The 23,125-nt window shown below is 55.1% G+C and overlaps 1 protein-coding gene across 1 annotated transcript in view; it reads right to left on the reverse strand.

Annotated features, from left to right (window-relative positions):
* Positions 1-23,125, reverse strand: part of KCNC1 (potassium voltage-gated channel subfamily C member 1) — a 45,342-nt gene that overhangs the window by 1,213 nt on the left and 21,004 nt on the right. Inside the window, exons 2-3 of the mRNA XM_012780654.3 lie at positions 8,128-9,061; positions 1,235-1,423 (exon numbers count right to left, since the gene is read on the reverse strand). Coding sequence (XP_012636108.1) covers positions 1,235-1,423; positions 8,128-9,061 — 1,123 coding nt within the window. The remainder of the gene's footprint in view (positions 1-1,234; positions 1,424-8,127; positions 9,062-23,125) is intronic.

A 23,125-nucleotide genomic window follows, 5' to 3' on the forward strand; every position in this document is an offset into this window, starting at 1 on the left:
TGGCAGCCATCCGCCATGCAGCACCATGCGGGAGTGGCACACTGCGCTGGGGTCCAGGGGACCTCTGGGCAGGGTAAAGAAGCAGGGACCAGCCTAGATCAGGTGGACACAACTAAGCACTAGGGACCAGAAAGACTGTCCCTTGTCTCGGTGTAGCTGCCTCTCCTCTTCCAGGTTTGCCTTTGATTTCGAACTCTGTGTTTTCTCCTGTGTATGGCTTAACCACTTCAAATACTGGAGCAGTTGCAAATGGCCACAGGCTACAACAACTGTTGCTTTCAAAACCAGACTCCTTGTTCGACCCAGCCTGCTCAACCCGCTCAGCATGCATCTGTGTGAGCGCGTGAGCTGCTCTAAGACATGCACGAGCTGCCCAGCCACTCTGCTGCACCAACAAAGCTCCCTCTGCCTTCCAGGCCCAGGCCAATGCTTGGGGCCTTGAGGTAGGGTGCTCTGGGCCCCCACTTCAAGCCTCTCCCCAGCCCATGTGGAAACTCCAGTATAGTAGAAGCCCTTCTCTCCAGTAGGGTTCTGACTGCAAGGAGACCTTGAGCAGAGGTCACCACTGGCCCCAGCCCTCACCAACCACAAGGGGGCGCTGACCATGCCCAGGGCAGTGGCCAATAGGCACTGGGGATGGAAGGGGCTGCAGAGTCCTGCTTAACCGCCTTCTCTTGGTTGGTTCTCTATCTGCCACTAGCAATATTCTGACCGCAAGGACCTGGTTCTCTATCTGCCACTAGCAATATTCTGACCGCAAGGACCATGCCTTACCCCCAAGCCCTGAAACCACTCTCTTCATGCCTTCCCTCCCACTGCCCTGTGGAGTCTCTTTAAAGGAAGCCTCTTCTAGAACATGGGGCTTGGGTAGCTGAGCTCACAGGGTCTGGCCCATTCCACTATGCTCCTTAACCAAGGGACAGGAGAGATCACTCTGCCTTCTGGCCCTGACTGGCCTCTGCCGGAGCAGCCTGGGTGCTACCTACCTTGGGGTCGTGGCCTGCAGTCAGCCAGCCTGTCCCCATCTCCCAGCTCACTGGGGCCTCAGGTGCTCTCTGCCAGCCTGGTATCCCACTTGGGGGAGAGGGACACAGACCCTGGGCGACTCGCTCCATCCCTGCCCCTCCATGTGCCTGCCTGCCCCTCAGCGCCCCTCGCCCGCCGCCCTGCCCACCCCTCTGCAGGAGCGCGAGGCGGCCCGGCGATGCACAGTGCTCCAGCTTCCTCTACATACCCTTTCTCATTCCTCCACCAGGTGGGCACGCGTACTCCCCGGTTGATAAGAGGAAGCAGGGTCCGTATCTCTCGCGGGTGCCCGAGCGCGTAAAGGGCAGGCCCTCATCGGGAGTGAGGGCCTGGTCTATGTGGGGGCAGTCTTCGTTCGCCAGCGCGGCCTTCGCCACCTCCCCATTCAGTTTGGAATCTTCAAACATATAAGCAGAAGCTATTGAGACACTGAAAACCGTTTAGTGGGGGGACAGGCCAGAGGAGGGGCATTGGCAAAGGGCGGCCCATCCCTGAGGACGGACAAGTGGACGGGCCACGGGGGGAAGGCACACGGCTGGGAACCTCAGCTCGTCCAGGCAGCCTGTGGCTGCCCGCAGTGCTGGGGGGGAGGGAGGGACTCCTGGGTTCGCTCAAAGTTTGCAAAAAGATGAGTTGGTGATGGGCCCAGCAGGTGCAGTGCTGGGGGCCAGCCCAGGGCCCGAGGCGGGGCCGATGAGACAGGATGGTGTGGATGTGGTCACGGGGAGGGCCAGACACAGAGCTCAGGGGGAGGACAGACACACACGCAGGAACACGCCAGTCCAGAGAGAAGACCTTTTCAGACCCCTCTGTGGCTGACCAGAGCCCGGCTGCTCCTAGCCCCGCCCAGCCAGACCACCTGACCAGCTCTGCCCCGCCCCATTCAGCCCCCATGCTGCCCCCACCCTATCTGACCATTCAGCCTGCCTCCCACCCCAGATGGACCTGCTCTGCTCACTCTGTATATCCCATCCCCCATACAGACCAGGCCTGGCCATGCAGCCTGGTCTGTCCCCACACAGGCCTGCTCTGGTCACTCCATATCCCTGTCCCCCGTACAGACGAGGTCTGGCCATGCAGTCTCCTCTGTCTCCAAACAGACCCTCTCTGGTCACTCTGTATGCCCACCCCCATACAGACCAGGCCTGGCCAGTCTCTTCCGTCCCCCATGCAGTCCTGACCTGACCTCCGTCTACTCCACCCCCACACAGCCCAAGTTGACCTCTCCGCCTACTCTGGCCCTGTACATACTGAGCCAGTGTCATCCACCTTGTGCTGCCCCCGGCAGGCCTGGTCAGCTTGCACAGGCACAGCAGGGACGTATGCATGACGCTGTGACAGCGAGTCATGGATTTGGGAGGGGCTCCCATTCCTTTGTCCCCTCTGGTCAGTGTCCCCGGCAAAGCAGAGCAAATGAATGTGTAGAAGACAACAGCAGCTGATGGACTTGGGTGGGGAAAATTCGAGTCTTGGCCTCTGTGGTAGCCTGAGAAGGAACCTGGGAGAAGGTTTGGGGGCACATTTGGTGGGGGCAGAGTGTGGCCAGGGCCAGTGGAAGCTTCAGGGGCTGGCAAAAGTAGCTCTTACTAGCCTTTGCCCCCACCCACCACTCTTGGAGACTGAGCCTGCCCCACATTCTCTGTCCTTAGAGCAGAATCTTCCTTGCTGGGGGTGGAGCCAACTCAAATACTTCCTCTAAGTGAGAGCCTGGAATTCGAGCCCTTTTGTGGACGAAGGAAACCAACATGGGTGTGACCACGTCAGGGGAGGCTCTCTGAAAGACTAAAGAGGGGAAAAAAGCTGGAGAAAATGTCCACCCGATGTGACACTCTCCCGTGATCCTGTTCACATCATGTAACTACACGCAGTAGTGATCCTTCCCCACGTGCACACACTCGGCGTGCACGTGGGTGGGATCACCGCCCGTGTACACATCATGTCACTACAAAGAGGCAGTCAGTCAAAAGAGAAATGGACCAATCAGGTTTATTTGTAAAGCAAATGCAAAAAAAATCCCATCATAATTTTGGAACTTAAAAAATAGTCTCTTCTCGTACAAGATGGCAAAGCATTTCACGTACAGTGCATTTCTTGACAAATCCCAGGGGCTTCACTCCCCAATTTACTCTGAACCAGAAAGGCCAGTTACCAAGGTCACTGTGACACCACGTGTCTGGGGCTGGGGCCTCTCTGGGGTCTGGGGGCTGCCCAGCACTCAGGGTGTGTCTGCGGGCACACACGTGTGCTCACAGTCACACCCGCCCTGCCTCCCACTCTGGCTGGCCCCATCTTCCTTCCAAGGGACTCTTTGGGCAAAGGGAGGAGGGTGCTGGGAGCTGGCAGGAAACTGGTGTGGAGGGGAAGGGGGTGAGGATGTGGAAGGTGGGGCCCACAGTGCCCTGCATGAATCCTCAAGGGGAAAGCAGGGGTCCTCCCAGGGGGCGTCTCCATCTGGGAGGAGAGTGAGGACTCTCTCTTTGTTGGCCATCCTGTCAAGGCAGCCACAGTTTGCACTTCTCGCCCGGGGTTGGGTGAGAGGTGGGTGCCCCTCCTCTGACTCCTGAGACCCTTTCTGAGTGCCCAGCCCCTACCCACAAGTCCCCCATCCCCCTGGCTCCCACCTCCCACAACCTTTACGAGGTCCCAAGTTCGGGTTGGCTTTCCCTGCAGGGGTGGGGCAGAAGGAGCAGCCATCAGGGATCCTGGAGGGATGAGGGCCGGGCACCTTTCCATCCTGGGGGCGTCCCCAGGACACCCCTGGGGCCTGCTGCTTCTCTCGAGCCTGACCTTTGAGGAGGGGACTCTGAGTGGGTGGGGGTGTTCAAGTCTTGCTCTGTGGATGAGCCTGGCCTCCCTGGGCTGTCGGTCTATTTGCAGTGTGGGATGCTCTCAGAAACTGGGGGCATTGTCCTCCCCAACTCCAGAGGGGTGGCCGGAAGGGAGAGAAACCAAGGAGGGTCCAATCCTCTAAATCTGGGAAACCCATGAAAAGAGCCAAAGATGTGAGGCCCCAAGTCTCCCCACCCTCCTGCCCCTGCCCTGTCCTACAGCCTGCCTCCCCTGGCCCAGGGCCCCCAGGCCCCCACTAGCCCCACAGGCCTGCGATGATGAAATGGCAGCATGGGCAGCGTCTCAGAGATGGTTTCCAGGCTTGAAATGGGCTGAGATGAGCGTCCGCAAGAGGGTCATTTTTTTTAAACTTTGGAGCAAGGAGAACCCAAGGCCAGCCCTCAGCCTGCAGGGCTGGCTTTTCTGCCCTGGTCTCCAGGCACCGCCCAAGTACTTACTGTTCACACCAGCAGCGGGCACAGGGGAGGGAGCGCACGTGGGATGGGGTGGGGGGTCGCTGGGCATTTCCTTGGGTTTAGCCCCGAGGGATGTGCCCAGCTGGGGTCTCAAAGAAAACGTCCCAGGCTAAATGGGGACAGTCTGTGAGAGACACGAGCAGAGTACAGTCACGAGAACCGGCACAAGTTCATGCAACAAAACGAGGAGAGAGAGAGAGAAACATGATTAGTGGAGAGAGAGAGAAAGAGAGAATGTGAACAACACGGAAAAGAACACCCATGCCTGGCCCTCAGGGTCAGCTCATTTCTCCACTGCTTTTCCCGAATTCTGACGGTGCCAGCCCTGCAGCTGGATCCATGCAGAAACTCGGCCCCACCCTGCCTGGCCAGCTCTGCCCCAACCCTGCACCGCCCCTGCCCCACGGATTAGCACCACTTGCTGGGCAGCTGCTGTAGCCCAGCAGGGGAAGGTGGAAGGACTGTGGATAGGGACTTAGGACCCTGCTGCTCGGGGAGAACCCCCTTACTAAAGATGACCCAGAGGCTGCCGTGGTACTCCTTGGGGCCCAGGCAGGGGCTTCTCTGAAACTTCACTGCTGGTCTATGTGCCTGGCCACCACCCCTCCCCCCTTGTCACCACCTGCTCACCTATGGTGGGACCCTGCAGCCCTGGACCCGGTACCACAAAGGACTGACCCACATCACAGGCGCGGAGATGGACAAGACACACGTGAATGGACGTGGCAGGACAGGAAGCATCTGGGCTGTCCAGAGCAGCTGGTCTGGGGGGCTGACTGCAGAGGGGGAGGGAGCCCTTTCGGGAAGAAGTGCAGCTTCCCCTGGGCCCTCAGCCCCTGGCAGTCCCTGGCTGTGCCGGAGTGCCCTCCTGTCACCACCTGTGAGGTCTTACAACCAGGTGAGCACTGGGCCCTTCACAACCCTCCCAGAACAAGACCCCCAAACACTGAGGCCATGCCAGCCACACACAGAGGAGACCGGATCATCCCTGTGACAGACACACAGACTGAGCCTTCAGGGGGACCACAGCACGGCGGAGAGGGGCAGGTGCTGCTAGCACAACGGGGGACAGACTGGGGGTGCCTCGGAGCCCAGCATGCCGCATTTGGCCCCAACCCAGTTTTAAAAGTGGAATTGGAGAACCCCAGGTTTTGGCAAGGCTGCTGGACTGCCCTTGGGGATGGCACGAGGCTGGAGAGGTCCTGAGGGGCTGCATCTCACCTCCCACAATTCCTGCAGGATCCCCACATTCACTCTCCCTGCCTCTGGCCTCCCCTCCTTCTCTACATGTAGGAACACAGCTGCAAGCTGGAAAGGCCAATAGGAGGGACTCGGGGACACAGAGGCGGGGAGGATGCCCCTAAGGACCATGCACCTCGGGGTGGGACCTAGTCTGGGTCTCCCACACCAGCTCGTGGAGAGAGGAGTGTTCTGGTGAGGCATGAGGCTGACAGCAGGTCTCGGAACTGAAGGGTGATGGGCTGGACATCAGGGCAGCACCGATGCCACCAGGGGAAGTGAGTGCCTGGGAAGGGGCTGGGGAGGAAGTGTGGTTGGGGGCTGGAGGGAAGAAGCCAGGAGGATCCGGGCATCCAGACTCCAGAGGGCAAGCTTGGGTGTTCAAGCCAGGGTTGTCTGGGCCTGAAACCTGGGCTGGGGCGAGGTGGCTCCCAGGAGCAGGGCTGCCTAGGCTGGGGAGGGGTTATGGAGCCCAGGGACTCCCCCAGGCGTGCGTGGGCTTTCAGGGTCTGCCGTAGCATGGGAAGAGGGCTGCATCCTTGGGAGTAGCAGGTGTGCGTGCCGGAACATATCTGCACTCCTGTGTGTGTGCATGCGCGTGTGTCCTCGGCATATGGATAATACTGTCATTGTCTAGGAGTACAGAGGAATCTGTGCCTGCCTGGAGTGCACTGGGGACCCTTGACGGGCTGGCCTGGGGGACCTATGCTTGGGGCACCAATCCTGAAAGATCCAGTGTTGGAAAGGACACAATGCAAGGGCCAGGCAGTGCCATGGTGATGCCACTCAGGTGATGCCAGTCTTCCTGCTGGGCCCACAGTGAAGCTGGGGGCTGAGCCCTCCCGGACCCTCCCCCAGAGCCCCAGGAACTTCCCTGGCCCTGACGGTGGCTCCTGAGGTCAAATGGCTAGCTAATTAATCCAAAGCAGAGAGGTGGGGACTCCTGTTTTAGCCTCTGACACCCCTGACCACCTCCTGACCCAGCCCAGGACACTAGCCAAGTTCCTGTCAGGTGCCTACAGGAATCTCAGGAAGGGGAGGGTATGGGACAGAGCAAAGGGGCTGGAAAGCCACCATGGCCAGAGGAGTTGGTCTTGAGGTCACTGCTCTGGCTGGCATAGCTATGTGATGAAGCCAGACGGGATCATGATGGGGTGGTGGGTCAGAGAGTGTGTCAGTGGGGACGAAAACCAATCATCTGCTGGGGGAGGCCACCCAGACCCGGGGAAACTTCCTCACCCAGGGCTGAGCTCACCTGCAGGCCCCTGCCAGACCTGGGCACGGGGATGTTCTTTGCAGACTAAATGCTACCTAAGCTCTCATACCAACCTCTCGCTCACCCGGGCACTCCTCCTTACTCAGTGTTGTCACTCTTCTCTGGGTCATCTGTTCCTTTGAAATCCCTGTGTCCACAGAATAAGTCGATGGTATTCCATGGGTAGAGGTAGACTATGGGCTTTTATATCTTCGGACCAGAGCCCCATGATCAACTTTATGTGCTATGTGCAGGTTCTCATAAAACTGAGATAGTCCCATAACGAACCACTAGCCATGGAATATTAGAATATATCCCACGGTGACTAGTATTGTTTCATGGCCCCCCTCCCCCCCCCACCCTAGTGAATTCACGGGAAAGTGGTTGTACACTGGCTGGGATGTCTGTATTGCTGCTGCAGTCCCTACCGCCGGACATGGGGAGAACCCTCGGTGGGAGGCTGTTGCTGGTCTGTAGTGCTTTCATCTAAGCTGCCCAGGGTGGTGGCCCCCTCTAGTCCTTTGCTCACCAGCCACTTCCATCAGAAGGTCACCAGAAACTCCCACTCGACCATCAACCCAAACAGACAACGTGAAAGCTAGAGTCACTCCAACAGGTTCCTAAAGATAAACGCTAAACTCTAGAGTGGTGGTAGAAGATGAGTTGGTTCTGCATGCTGCGGGGTAAGTAAGCTTGTCACGGAGGGCTACAGGCGTCTCCGAGGGAGGGTCTGGAGCTAGGCAGCCGGAATTGGAGCAGGAATGCTACTCGGCTATGGAGACAGGCTCTGTTGGGGGCGAGAATCCTTGCTACTGCCTTTGCGAGGGACCCTCCTGCCCAGATCCTATGCACGGTTTCCGCCGTCCCCACAGCCAGAAGGGAGCCGTGGGAAGGACCAAATCAAAAGCTGTGTGGCATTTCTGATCACACCCGCCCCCGCCCTGCCCCAGCACTGGGTCAGAAGCCGGAGTCAGGGACTCACGCTCGACTCCTGCCCACCTGGGCAGCAGCTAAGATAGTCCTCAGCACCCTCGCGGCTGTGTCGTCTCTTCAGAACATCACGAGACCAGCCACGCCAACCTCTTTCCCCAGGGCCACAGTGAGGCTCCTCTAGCAGGCTCTTGCCTTCTGAATTTAGCTGCCCAGCCTCTCCCTGGGCCCCCAGGCTCCACGCCTGGAGACTGAGCGCGGGGTCCCGGGTCACCCGCGGAACTAAGGAAGCAGTCTGACTGGATCTGGAATCATCGCTACAGGGAGAAGAGGTGAAAGGTCAGATCGACATGCCTCTAAGAGGTTTCCTACCTGCTCTGTTAATTTCTAAAATTTCTTCCTGGGCCAGCGGACATGTGTCACTCTGAGTACTGTGGTGTGGAGAGTTTACGACAGATTTACAATAATTGGGAGATCCCAGCTGCGGTGGCCGAGGAATATGCTTCTTTTTTTTCTTTGGTAGTTTCTGCTTAGCCATGGCTAAGGAGTAATACATCCCGAAATTGTTCACGATGACGGGCACAGGCATGGCGATGGTGAGCACGCCTGCCAGCGCGCACAGCGCCCCCACCAGCATGCCGGACCATGTCTGCGGGTACATGTCTCCGTAGCCCAGCGTCGTCATGGTGACCACAGCCCACCAGAAGCCGATGGGGATGTTCTTAAAGTGCGTGTGCTCGCTGGCGCTGGGGTCATTGGGCTGCGCCCCTATCCTCTCGGCGTAGTAGATCATGGTGGCAAAGATGAGCACGCCCAGGGCCAGGAAGATAATGAGCAGCAGGAACTCGTTGGTGCTGGCGCGGAGCGTGTGGCCCAGGACCCGCAGGCCCACGAAGTGGCGGGTCAGCTTGAAGATGCGCAGGATGCGCACGAAGCGGACGACACGCAGGAAGCCCAGCACGTCCTTGGCAGCCTTGGAGGACAGGCCGCTCAGGCCCACCTCCAGGTAGAAGGGCAGGATGGCCACAAAGTCGATGATGTTGAGCGAGTTCTTGATGAACTCCACCTTGTTGGGGCAGAAGACGACACGCATGAGGAACTCGAAGGTGAACCAGACCACGCAGACGCCCTCGATGTAGGTGAGGAAGGCCTCCGTCTCTGCTTCCCTGTAGTATCGCACCTGCGTGCCATTGCGGACGTTCTCGATCTCCGTCTTGTTCACGATGGGGTTGAAGCGCTCGTGGGTCTCCAGGCAGAAGGTGGTGATAGAGACCAGGATGAAGAAGAGGGAAGCAAAGGCCACATACTGCGGGGAGAAAGACAGGTGTCAGAGGGGAGGCCCGCCCACAGTGGGGAAGCCGAGGGCGCGTCTGTCCAGTCAGAGGGCCGGGCCAGGGAGGACGCCGGCACAAGCCTCTGCAGCGTGACCCAAGCTGACATCCCACATTTCCCTCCGCAGGGCACAAGGGACGTGCACTGCTGCCAGGCCTGGCCTAGACACCCCCTACTCACTCTTCCATGCTCTCTTTCTTCCCCCCAATGCCAGCCAAACTCAGAAGCCCTGGGGCCAGCAGAGTCATTAGAGGGAAGGAGCCTGGGTCCCTGAAAAGAAGGGCATCCACTAAATACCCTCATCGAACTGTGACCCGAGTGGGAAATAAGCTTCTATTGTGTTAAGCCACTGCAATGTGGAGGGGATTTGTCAAAGCATTTAGCTACCCTGACTAATAAAAGCAACCCAGCTCGCTGCAGCTGAGGTCTGCAGAGAAATGAGAGGGCACAGCTAGCGTGGAATCAAGTCCCTCAAAGGCCAGGCCTCCCACCTTTCCTTCTTCCTATTCTAGTCTACTTGCCGCCGTTTCCATGGGTCTGTACCTCACTTGTGGTCTCGTTCAGATTCTGTCCTATCTAGAACTGCAGAAGATGCATATCTGCCCCAGGGCCATAGGTGACTTTTTTTTTTTACCCTTCCCTCTATCTTTCTAGAACTTGCACCACCAACTTCATGGTGAGTTCCTCGTCCTTGGAGATATTGAAATAGAAGCTAAATGATCATTTGTCAGAGATAGTTTTGTTTTTGTTTTTTTTTTTTTGAGACATAGTCTCGCTTTGTTGCCCAGGCTAGAGTGAGTGCCGTGGCATCAGCCTAGCTCACAGCAACCTCAAACTCCTGTGCTCAAGTGATCCTCCTGCCTCAGCCTCCAGAGTAGCTGGGACTATAGGCATGCACCACCATGCCCGGCTAATTTTATATATATATATCAGTTGGCCAATTAATTTCTTTCTATTTATAGTAGAGACGGGGTCTCGCTCTTGCTCAGGCTGGTTTTGAACTCCTGACCTCGAGCAATCCGCCCGCCTCGGCCTCCCAGAGAGCTAGGATTACAGGCGTGAGCCACCGCGCCCAGCCCAGAGATACTGTTTAAGGGTTCGGGCATCAGGAGGGGTCTCCAAAGGTGCTATAAGCCTTGGGGTCTGCTTCTCCCTGGCAGTTTGCCCGCCCAGGACAAGGGTGTGAGGAGGAGAGAGGAGGAAGCTGCTGGGGGCTGGGGCTTTCCCAAAATGGGCACCTGCTCTCTCAGACCCTGCCAGCCAGAAGGAAATGGCCAGGAGAGCCCAGCCTGTCTAGACCACCTGCTCTGGCCCTGAGCCTGCTGGAGAGAAGTTCCCAAGACCCTTTGGTTTGGTTTGGAGGTCCCATCTCATGACCCCCTAGGTTTCTCTAGCCCCCAGCAGATATGGGTACCAGAGGAGACAGAATCAAGCAGCTGTCTGAGTTTCAAACACTCATGCTCAGACTGAATTCTGGACAAGGTCTCCAGCCAAGTCCCCTGGGACTCTAACAAACTGTGCCCTCCCTTGGCCACGCCCTCGGCAGATGGAACCTTGGCCAGACAGTTCTCTTCCAGGGCCCAGACGGCCACTCTTGCCTGCATGTTCCCACTGCTCCCTTCCTCTCTGGGCCTCCTTCTCTCTGCCTGGCCAAGACAGCCCATGGCCAGAGCACCGCTATCTCCCTGAAGATAGCTCTGGGCTATGGTCTGGAATGGACGACACCTTCGTTCTCCAGAGCTGCCCTCGTAGATAACTGAGGAGTGCCTAGGTCCCACCTTGTACAGCAGCAGGAGGCCATGCTGCCCCCAGAAATCACCTTAGTTTTCTTGGTGCCCCTCCCCCACTGTGCAGGGGTGTCCCCTGGAAGTCCCAGAACAACAACCTTGTCTGGGTTGACCATGGCCACAGGGCCTGGCTCTGAACCAGCAGGAATGTGGGCACCAAGAACTACGTGGACCTTCTAAACTGCATTCTGGGAGAGAGAAGGAGAGGGACTAAGTCAGCATTTCAGAGTGACAGAGTAAGAGTGGCCTTTAGAGGTGAGCTGCTCCAAGATACTACATGCTGCAGATGAGGAGCCTGAGGCCCAGAAACGGGGAGAGATCTGTCCAAGCTACGAAATATAGGACATCAATAGTTCTGTTAGTTTTTTAGAGCATTGTGCAATTTTCAAAAAACTTTCCCTTAGGCTACTACTATCAGGTGTGATCCATGTGTAGCCTTCCTCCCAGCCACCTAATTCTCCCTTCTTTACCCATCTGTCATCCTTCCTTCTTTTCTCTCTCCCTCCTATCCATTCATCCTTTCTTATTTCCATTCATATACCCATCCATCCACTCGCCCTTCCTTCCTTCTGTCCTCTCCCACTTCCTTACCCATCCAGTCATGTTTCTTCCCTCCTTCCATCATGCATTCATTCTTCTTCCCTCCCCTCCTCTTTCTTCTTTTCTTTTTTCCTGCCTTCTGTCTCTCTTCCCTGCCTCCCCTCCCTCCCATTCATCTGTGCACCCCTTCCTCACCAGGTTGTGCCGGGCACAGAGTTGAACAGGGCCTCGGTCCAGCCTCAGGGGCTCCCTGGCCAGCTCAGGGTGAGGGGCACCCCCCCAAGACCAAAGCAATGCAGTGGACTGAAAAGATGGGCCCCTCAGCCCTGTGAAGTAGGTGGGGCTGGGAAAAGGTGAGAGTGATTTGTGCACTCTTGAGAGAGACAGGGTAGAGGCTTAGAGCCAGGTCTTCAAAATCCAGAAAGGTTTTCTTTCAGGGTCCAGAAAGGTCAGACCTGGGTCACAGCTGTGGCCCTTAGAGGCAGACCACGAAAGCAAAATAGAAGCAGCTGGAGGGAGCCACCACCTCGGATGCAAGTTCATCTAACATCAGAGCTCCTTCAATCAGCAGTCACGTCACCAAAGCTCTTGGAGCTAAAAAACACATCCTGGTCTGGCCCCAGATTCTCCCTGGAGGGCCCCATCTTGGCGCTTGGCATTCACAGCCCAGATGACCTCAGAACAGGTCAGGCCCCTGGGCCACACCCCTACCCTGGCCTTCATGTGAGAGGAGGAACCTGTGGGTGTCCGAAGGGTGCCAAGAGGCAGGGCCCACTGCTAGCCTGGGCTCCAGTCCTGGCCAGTGCTGGGAGGCAGGAAGCATCCCCCCTCTTCCCTGACCCATCCACCAGGACATCCCCCTTCCTCCCAACCCTCCCACGCCCACCCTCGCTGTGCCCCCTGCTCATATGTGACTCTCTCTCAACAGGGTCCCTGCCATCAAAGCAGATTTTAGCTTTAGCCTAGGCCACCAGCCCACCCTCTAGGCAGCTTCCAGAGGGAGCTGCCCACTGGAATCCCAGCTCTGCCCATGCACCCCACAGAGAAAGTCCCAGATTCCTCAGCCTGGCACATGAGGCTCTCCATGCCCTGACTCAATCAACTTCCCAGGGTCCTCTCCCTACATGCACCCAACATCCCTGCCACATGCACCTCTCGGCCCTTTCTGACCACAGAGCGTCTCCCCCAGCTCTGTGTCTGCACCTGCTGTGTCACTCACCAGAATGTTCCTGCCGATCTCTGTCTGCAAAAATCTCACTCATCCTTCAGGGCCTACTAAGTAGCCCTTCCCTGGGGTGAGGCTTCCCTTCCCAGCTGTGGCCCTTAGTGGGGAGCAAATGAAGGGATTTCCCAAGGAGTCTAAATTGCCCCTGGGGAGGCAGCGAATCTATCTCCAACTCTGGTTCTCCAGTGTTCTGGGAGGCTCGTGGGAACAGCCCAGACAGAGCACTGATATCCCAGGAGCTTTTAATTCCCAGGTGCCCCTACAGGCCCTCAGAGGGCTCATCTCAAATGTCCCTTTCACAGTATAGATCCTGATGGGGAAACTGATGCCCAGAAAGAGGTCAGGCCTTAACAGATTGGGGTAGAAAAATCCTGATCAATGAACAAACTGTTTAGATTCTTTCCTCTCCGGGCCCAATGCCCAAGGAGTGAGGGCTGGAGGGTGACAGCAGAAGCCAGGCCCAGGCCCAGACATGAGGACTTCTCCCCCAGGGATAGCCAGGAGAGGTGGAGGCTGGGCCTCCTGCCCTGCCCAGGCTCCCTGGGCGCCTGCCTTCCCAGCAACATCCGGGTCCAAGTGGACCCTTAGGCGGGTATGGAGGAAGGTCACCTGGGCTTGCTCAGACCCCAGCCTTTTCCTAAGCCTAGAGACCAGTAAGAGGTCAGCCACAGGGCACAGCCACAGCAAAAGCAGCCAAGCCCCAGCTCCTCCTGCCCATCTGTCGGGGCTAGCTGAGCACAGCAAGGGGAGAGGAAAAGACTACCAAAGCTTGAGGACCTACTATGTGCCTCTAATCCTCACACCAACCTGATGAGACAAGCCCCATTGCATCAAGAAAGAGCCCCATATACAGATATGTTCAGGGACTAAGCCAAGGTTAAAGCTAGTGAAGAAGCTGAGACTTAGACCCAAGTTCGTTGAGCTCCAAAAACCAAGTTTTTTCCACCACCAGAGAGTTGCCAGAGCTCTTGGGGCTAAAACCACAGCCCCACCCACTGGATAGCTGGCCCTGATTATGTCTGGGTGGTTCCATTTAGGAGCTTGGCATGTACAGCCCAGACTCCTTAAGGGAAGGCTATACACGGTGTCCCCAGTGGTGGAAGAGCAGGGGGACCCGGATCGAGGCTGGAGCACAGCCACGTCTGAATCCTCGTTGCTCAGGACCTGGTAATACCCAGGGCAAGAGCAGTCCCTTGGGTGGGGACGCTGCCCCACCTTGTGCAGGGAATCCATGCCAACAGCAGCCTTGGGTGGTCTAGCTTGCACCCCCACCTGGCCTGCCTCCTTGCTGACTGGGAGAGAAGAGCTCAACTTATTTAGGGAGCTCAGCCAGAGGGAGAGGTGAGGAAATGGGGGTCAGGGGACCCCTGGCAGGGAGGGAACCTCAGGGCAGCCAGCCTCAGAGCAGCCTCTGCAGCAACCCTAGGCTGTCACCCCCAGGCTATAGGGGTCACAGGCAAAGGAAGGGGCTGCACCCCCCACGAGGTGCAGGCCATCTGCCTCCCAGTCCCCAGTCACCCGGAGACATGGAACAGTCACCCAGAAACCACAGACACACACAAGACAACCCAGAGCACACCCCCCCCCATTACCTAAGCACGACGCTGTGCATGGGCACACAAACGACAGCACAGTGCTCTGACCACACACAGAGAACACAGGAGCCCATGTAGAGCTCACTGAGACACACAAACCAGAAACACTCAAGTGCTGTACTGCAAGGCACATGTGCACACACACACACACACACACAACCCGTGCGTGCACACTCGGCTGATGTCACAGCGGCAACCTCAGACCCCAGGCACTGCTGCCCGTCGGCCTCTGCTTTGCCCAGGCAGCTCCCTGCCCACCCCCTGGATGGCAACTGACAGTGTCTGTCCCTCTCTCACAGGACAGGCAGCTCCAGCCCACCTCAGCCTTCCCTGATACCCTCAGCCCACCTGTGTAGCTGGTGCCAGCTCTAGGGCTTCCCATCCCCAGGCCCTGCCCATCATCCATGGGCTTCCTGATTTCGTGTCACCTGCCAGACCTTGTCGCCTTTCTCCACCCCACCCCAATCCCCACCACACCCAGGATCCAGGCCAGCCATGAGGCCAGTCCCTCCTGGGCTGCTGTCTGGTTGGGGGCACAAAGGGAGTCTGCTAGGCAGCCCTGGGGCAACTGTCACCCAGCCTGGCCCCCACAGTGGCCACCCTGTAGAGTTTCAAGACAGCACAGGCGAGATTGCCTGACAATGCGGCATGAATCCAAGCTGGTAGTTTCTGGCTTTTTTTTTTTTTTCCAGAACCAAATCACAAACCGTGAGAGACCCACCAATTGTGTTCTAGAAAGTGGTAGCCATGGCAACAGAGCAAGGCATCCCATTTCTATGGTAACCAGGGTGGTGAGGCTGTTGGCTGTAAAGTCAGACAAACCTACTAACGATCTGTTGACTTAAGAAGATGTTTTATAAATCACCAAGTTATTTTTATCAAAACCCCACCCCTGAAACCATAAATCAGAAAGGCAATTTACTATCTATTAAAATGACCAATATGTGCTATGACTTTCATTTATGAATTATTTATGCCACAGTCATTTTAGAAAATTGTGCTTGCCTTTCGGAGACGTTCAGGGGTTCGCCGTGGGGAGCTGTATTCTTGCAGTCTGACGTTTCAGGAACAAGGCGATAGTTGTAATGGGGTGCAGGGACCAACACTGGGCTGGCCGCTTACTCGCTGTGCGACCTTGGCAAGTTCCTTCCCCTCTCTGGGCCTCACTGTCATCATCAGTACAGTGAGGGTCGGACTCGGTCCCTTCTGAGGATTCTGAGGCGGGGCAAGGCTGCAGGCAGTGGGGGCACACCACGGCTAATCAGGGGAGCCCTGGCCGATGTCCAAGCCCCAGGCCCCCAGAGGCTTCAGGTCAGTTTTTCCGCCTAATTAAATCTGCCCAGCGGGGGTGTGCGGCATTTGAGCTAATCCATGCGGAGTCAGTGATGCAGAGCAGGCGGGATGGCCAATTGTCCTAAATAAATTGTCAGTTGAGTTGGGTTTGGAAACTGAATTAGACTTGTCTGGACTTCCTCGGTCTGGGCACACCCACGGTGCACGGCGCTGGCTGAGGGCTGCGGGGGAGGTCGAAGGGGAAAGGGGGGTCTCTGGGGTCCAGTCCCTTCTTTGTTCTAGCAATAAATGCCTCCACCATCGAGCCCGGGCGCTGTCCCCTGAGCAGCGTCTGGGCGCCGGCTGCAGCGCCCAGCTCGGGAGCAGGGGGCGGGAGGAGCTCCCCAAGGTGCTCCGTGGTGGGTGTGAGTGGCGCGTGTGTGCGTGTGTGCCAAGAGCAGGGCCACGTGGGAGCCTGTTTGGGGAAGCCTGCGCGGGGAGAGTGCTGGGGGGCAGGCAGCGTGTAAGTGTGGAGTAGGTGTGTCACCTGTGTATGCGACCCGTGTCAGCGGTCGCTGTGAGTGGTGTGGGAGATTCACAAGGCGGGGAGAAGCCTGCGCCTGGCGTGTGTGGGGGACATATACAGGGCGTGTGTGTATGGAGACATGTATGGAGTGTGTGTGCGGGACTGTGTATGGCGTGTGGTGCGTGTGTGCACATGTAGGGGGACATGCTCGGGGTGTTGTCGGGGGCATCTTCTAGCAGTCGGGGTGTGGCTAGACAACTCTGACCATGTGTCCTCTGAGTCGAGGGCCAGCCCAGGGCTCCGAGCCTTTTCCATGCCAGAGATGGTCACTCACACACCAGCCCAGGAGTGTGCCCTTTTCCCTGGGACTGTCCCCGACTGGGAGAAAGGGGATAGACAGGGTGGGAGTCTGAGTGGGTCCAGGGGGCGGCCGCAGGGAGGCAGGGCTGCAGCAGCTCGGAGTCCCCTCGGCCCTCCAGGCTGACACCCTAGGTCCCGGCTCCAGTCTGAGAGTGGGAGAGGCAGGGCCAGAAAAGGCAGCGGCCGGGCCACAGGGCGCTCAGACACCCAGACACTGCGCCTTACTGAACTCTCTCTTGTGGCCGACATCGTACCCAGAAGGGGCCACCCCAACAGCTGGTCTGACAAGTCCTGTGGCAGAGGTCCCCGCGGTGCTTTCATTCCAAGACGCACATTTTTTCACATTTTGAAAATTAAAACATATCATAAAATCAATGCACACATTCTCAAAATAGTATTTCTGCCTGTATCCCCAGATGTCGTAAGTCAGTGGTACCTTGGACTTGCGGAAACATGGTCATTCGAAACCCAGAACACCACGACAGGAGGCCCCCAGGGGATCTGGGTACAAAAGCTGCTTCTTGGGTCGGAATAGAGAAAGGGCGGCACAGGGAGGGAAGGGCCTGTCCACTGTGGCAGAGTTCTCAGGATGACCAGAGAGGGGAACCGCATTCTCCCGAAACACCAGCACCGTGTCCTGGTGTGGGGTTCTCATCGTGGAGCCTTTGCTTCGGCAGGGCCCGCCTCCCAGGGCGAAGCTGCCAAGTCAGAGGCAGCAGCTGGAGCACAGAAGGCAGGAGCTTGAAGTCACACCCACCTGAGTTCCAGGCCTGGCTCAACCGGGCAACCATGGGCGCGTCACTGCCCCTTTCTGAGCCTTCGCTGCCTGCCTCCTTGGTGGTGGCGGTGATGAAATGAAATCACACTCAGAGCGTAAGAAGGAGGTATTCGAACACGTCACTCAGTCTGCACGCCAAGCGTCCCGCCTCTGACTGGCTGGGCCTGGTCCTCTCCCTGCACAACTGAGCGCTTAGGGTCTGAGCGTCTCCAGTGCAGAAATGCCTAGAATTTTACAGCCGTGGAACGGAAACTGCTGAGCTAGGAGGCCCCTGGGAGTCTGAGGCAAGGAAACCACCACTGTCATTCAGAGAGCCACCCCGTCCCCAAGGGCAGCCTGTGTGGTGCAAGTGAGGCTGAGCCAGGCCCTGACCAGCCCAGCCCAGTAGCACACGAGCCCAGTCTGCCTCGGGGTCGGCCCTGGTGCTGGGAAGCGTGTTCCCTGGGGCCAGCGCAGAGAGACCCAGTGGAATGGGGTCCCAGGAGGAGTCACTGGAGACTTGGTGGGGGCCACACCCAGAGCCCCCAGGAGTCTGGTGGGGAACGAGGAGGCCCAGTCAGCAGAGTGTGATGGGCAGGGAGGCAGCGGAGGGTGCGGGGACAGTGACTGAGTGGAGACACAAACGCCAAGTCCCTGAAGACCAAGATGGGTTCCGTAGTGAAGGGTGGGAACAGAAGTTCTTCCAATTGTGCTCCATGTGGCTCCGTCCTGGCATTTGGGGTTCATGAGGCCAGACGAGCCCCCGGTGCCAGTCAGTTCTGGTGTATAATGAACACGTGGGGTGCTGGGAAGCAGCGTGGTGGAAGGAAGAGAGCCCTCGGCTTGGCGGCAGAGACCTGAGTGCAAGTCCCAGCTCTGCCACCTGTTGTACGACTGCAGGCTAGTCACCTCTTGGAGATTCGGTCCACCATTCTTAAAATGGGGACACATTAGAACACACTCCAGGAAGTAAGACAACATTGAGGGGGACAGGCCAGGTGCCTATGGCTTCTCTGGATCCAGGGCGGAATTCAGGGGCAGGGAGAAGCCCCAAGATGCCAGCTCTTTTGTATTCTAGGATTTGGCCCAAGGCTTGCTTCCCTCCACAAAAATCCAAACACAGCATTTTGTTTTCTGTTTTTCCCAGATTCCCAGGGGGGAGGGCAGTGAGGAGCACAGCACCAGCTAAAGCCAGAGATGTGTGCGATGTTAGGTTTTCCCTCTGGTTGTCCCTGCTCCTGCCACCACTTGCCTGCTGAGAGACCAGGAGCAAATGACAGCTTCGTGAGAGCCAACGGCATGCCCACAAAACCTGTTTCCTGTGGACAAGGCCGGGCTGTGTCCCAGACCCTGTCCCTCGGCCTCTAGTCGGTGAGGGACATGGTCCTCCAGGGAGGGTGATTCAACGTTCCCCGCTCACTCATGGGGTTTCACACCAGAGCCCCTATCCTGGGGCCGAGAGGGACTGAGGCTCAGGAGGGCAAGGACACCAAGGTCCCACAGCCTGTGGGGCTCGAGCCAGAGCTGCCAACTTCCCGGCCTAACTCTGGCCACAAAGTGAAGGATGACAATAGCTTTGTGAGTCTTGAGCAGGCCTTGCTTCTGGAGCGTCCCGTACGTTGTCATTGACACCTCAGGCCAGCTGGGCATGGTAAGTTGTATTATTGTCACTCCCTTTCAGATGAGGAGTCTGGAGTTTAGAGAGGCAAAGCATCTTGCTGAGGCCTCAGGGTCCCCAGCAACGGATCAGCATGCCCAGGCTCTGCAGCTCCACGCCCCACTGCCCCCCACAAGCCCCTCTGAGCAGCCAGGCCACGCAGCGCGAGTCAGCACGCCTGGGCCCTGTGAGCACCTCAGTCAGCCGCCAGCCGGATACACAGGGCCCAGGGGCCGTAGAGGGGTGGGGCTGTGCTGTCCCAGACTGCTTTCTGCAGTCCCACAGGCCAAGAAGGCCGAGTGTGGGGCCGCAGAGGGCCAGATCAGAGCCAACATCCCGCCTGTCCCTGTGGCCTGAGAGTCGCAGACAGTAAGCATGGGAAATGGCAGAGGTCTCCTCTCACCTCTCCCATTAGCATCTTAGACTTGGAGAAATACCAGTATCCCAATCGGGAAATTCCTCTTATATTTCAGGACTTAGAACAAGCAGGTGTCTCCTACTATACCTGTCTACTTTTCTATTAGTAAATGATGACTCTACAACCCTTCACATTTCCTCTTTTGCTCTGACTGCCAGGGAGCTCAGCTAAATTTAGTGCTCAATTCTGAGCTAAGCCTTTAGCTGGGTTTGGTGTATAGCTATTTCTTTTCTTCATTATACTACTCTTATTTTTCCTTCTTTATTTTCAAAGATTCTATTGTAGGTTTGCCCTTTGTGTCTCAAACTTTTTTTTTTTGAGAAAGCCATAGATTGGAATAAGAAATACATGAATAAAGTTGAGTGCAGTGGCTCACATCTGTAATCCCAGCCCTTCAGGAGGCTGAGGATGGAGGATTGCCTGAGCCCAGGAGTTCAAGACCAGCTTGGGCAACATAGTGAAACTCTGAGTTTATAAAAAATAATAAAACCAAAATTAGGCAGGGATGGTGGCACATGCCTGTAATCCCAGCTACTCTGGAGGCTGAGGTGGGAGGATCACTTGAGCCCTTCAGTTTGAGGCTGCAGTGAGCTATGATGATGTCACTGGACTCCAGCCTGGGCAACAAAGGAAGACCCTGTCTCAATGGGGCAAAAAAAAAGAAAAAAGAAAGAAAAAGAAATACATGAATGAGACTCCCAGGTCAGGAAGTGAGTAGAAAGGCACCCTATATAGGGTATGCAGGCATTTATTGTACTTTGTTGCACTTTGCAGATATCGCATTTTTTACAAATTCAAGTTTTTTACAAATTTGTGGCAACTCTGTGTTGAGCAAGTCTATAAGCACCATTTTCCCAATAGCAGGTGCTCACTTCATGTCTCTGTGTCATGGTTTGGTTATTCTAGCAATATTTCAAACTTTATCATTATTACTATTATATCCATTATGGTGATCTGCAATCAGTGATCTTTGATGTTACTATTGTAATTGTTTAGGGGCACTACAAACCATGTTCATGTAAGATGGCAAACTTAATTGACAAATGCATTGTGTTCTCACTGACCCACCTACCAGCCGTTCCTTCCTCTCTCTCCCTCCTCTGGCCTCCCTATTCCCGGAGACACAACAATATTGAAATGAGGCTAATCAATAACACAAAAATTGTCATTAAGTGTGAAAGTGAAAGAAAGAGTTGCACATCTCTCACTTTAAATCCAAAGGTAGAAATGATTAAGCTTAGTCATTTAGCATGTTGAAAGCCGAGATAGGCCCAAAGCTAAGACTCTTGTGCTAAATAGTTAGCTAAATTGTGAATGCAAAGGAAAAGTTCTTGAAGGAAATTAAAAGAGCGACTCTAGTGGATCCATGAATGATAAGACAGCAAAACAGCTTTATGGCTGATATGGAGAAAGTCTGAGTGGTCTGGATAGAAGACCAAACCAGTCACAACATTCCTTCAAGCCAAAGCCTAATCCAGAGCAAGACCCTAATTCTCTTTAATTCTGTGAAGGCTGAGAGAGGTGAGGAAGCTGCAGAAGAAAAGCTGAAAGCTAGCAGAGGTTGGTTCACAACATAAGTAAGTAAGCTGTCTCCATACCCTAAAAGTTCAAGGGGAAGCAGCAAGTGCTGATGGAGGGGCTGCAGCAAGTTATCCAGAAGATCTAGCTAACTAAGATCACTGATGAAAGTGGGTACACTAAACAACATATTTTCACTGTAGGCCAAACAGCATTCTATTGGAAGAAGACGCCATCTAGGACTTTCATAGCTAGAGAGAAGTCAATACCTGGCTTCAAGCCTTCAAAGGACAGGCTGACTGTCTTGTGGAGGGGCTAATGCAGCTGGTGACTGGAAGTTGAAGCCAATGTTCATTTACCATTCTGAAAATCCTAGGGGCCTTAAGAATTAGGCTAACTCTATGCTGCCTGTGCTCTAGAAATAGAAAAACAAAGCCTGGATGACAGCACATCTGTTTACAGAGGCAAGATAGTTTACTGAATATTTTAAGTCACATGTTGAGATCTACTACTCAGAAGAAAAGATTCCTTTCAAAATATTACTACTCATTGATAATGCGCCTGGTCACCCAAGAGCTCTGATGGAGATGAACAAGGAGATTAATGTTGCTTTTGTGTCTGATCACACAGCATCCATTCTGCAGCCTATCGGTCAAGCAGTAATGTTGACTTTCAGGTCGTTTATTTAAGAAATATACTTTATAAGACTATAGTTGCCATGGATAGTGATTCATCTGATGGATCTAGGAAAAGCAAATTGAAAACCTTCTGGAAAGAATTCACCATTCTAGATGCCACAAAAGACATTCATGATTCATGGGAAGAGGTCAAAATATCAACGTTACCAGGAGTTTGGAAGAAGTTGATTCCAACCCTCAGGGATGACTTTAAGGGATTCAAGACTTCAGTGGAGGAAGTCACTGCAGATGTGGTGGAAATAGCAACAGAACTAGAATTAGAAGTGGAGCCTGAAGATGTGACTGAATTGCTGCAATCTCGTGATCAAACTTGAGGGGATGAGGAGTTGCTTCTTAACGATGAGCAAAGAAAGTGGTTTCTTGAGGTGGAATCTACTTCTGGTGAAGATGCCACGAACATTGTTGAAATGACAACAAAAGATTTAGAAAATGACATAAACTTAGTTGACAAAACAGCATCAGGGTTTGAGAGGATTGACTCCAATTCTGAAAGAAGTTTTGTGCAGAAAACGTTATCTAACAGCATTGCACGTTGCAGAGAAATCTTTTGTGAGAGGAAGAGTCAAGTGAAGTGGCAAACTTCATTGTCTTATTTTAAGAAATGGCCACAGCCGCCCCAACCTTCAGCAACCACCACCCTGATCAGTCAGCAGCCAGCAACATCAAGGCAAGACCCTCTACCCACAAAAAGATACGACTTATTGAAGGCTCAGATGACTGTCAGCATTTTTTAGCCAAATATCATTGTGGAATTAGGACATGTACGTTGATTTTTAGTCAGAATGCTATTGCACAATTAACAAAGTACAATAGAGTTGTAAACATAACTTTTATACCCACTGAGAAACCCAAACATTTGTGTGACTTGCTTTATTGAGATATTTGCTTTATTGCGGTGGTCTGGAACAGAACGCTCAATATCTCCGAGGTATGCCTGCATAGGCCTCCCGGGGAGCCAGTTCAATGATCCCCTCTGCAGTGACCTTGAGACAGACATCTCTGTTGGTCACCACCAGTGATGGAAAGCTCATGAGGCCACTCATCCTGTCTTTGGACAACTCTGAGAGACATGCGTTTCTTTCTTGTTTAGGTCTACCCCTCTCTCCATGCAATCTCAGGTCTGCCTCTGGGGTCACACACATGCTCCTCTTCCTCCCAGGGGCAACCCCGAGACAACCCTCCCGCATGCCAGGCTTCCCTTGGACTTCCTGCACGCTCCTTCTCGGGACATCTCCCCTGGCATGTTTCAGAGCCGTTTTGTTAAGCACTCACTGCGTGCAGCTAAATGATGCCACGTTTTACCCCTGTTAATCCTCACGGCCACTTCGGCCGCAGGGTTATTTAACTTTGTTGAGCCTCACTGTCTTCTGCTGTACGGTAATAGCAGCATGCTCATCAGAGCACAAGCACTTTACAAACATTATCCCATTTATCTTTAAAAACCTCCCTGGGGGAGACATCATCATCTTCATTTTTCAGATAAGAAAAGTGGAGCTTCAGGGTGGTTGGGACAGGTGCCCCAAACCCCACATAGCTGGGAAGTGGCAGGCAGGTGAAACCAGGTCTCTCTGCCTCCAAAACAACTCTGCTCTACTTCCACTTATAACTCTCCTTCACACCCATCCCAGGTAGCCCTAGGAGGAGGGTGTTAGTCTTATGGTATGTGATGACAGTGGGCACAGCCT

Source organism: Microcebus murinus, chromosome 4 (genome assembly GCF_040939455.1).
Source record: "Microcebus murinus isolate Inina chromosome 4, M.murinus_Inina_mat1.0, whole genome shotgun sequence".
NCBI classification, from domain to species: domain Eukaryota; kingdom Metazoa; phylum Chordata; class Mammalia; order Primates; family Cheirogaleidae; genus Microcebus; species Microcebus murinus.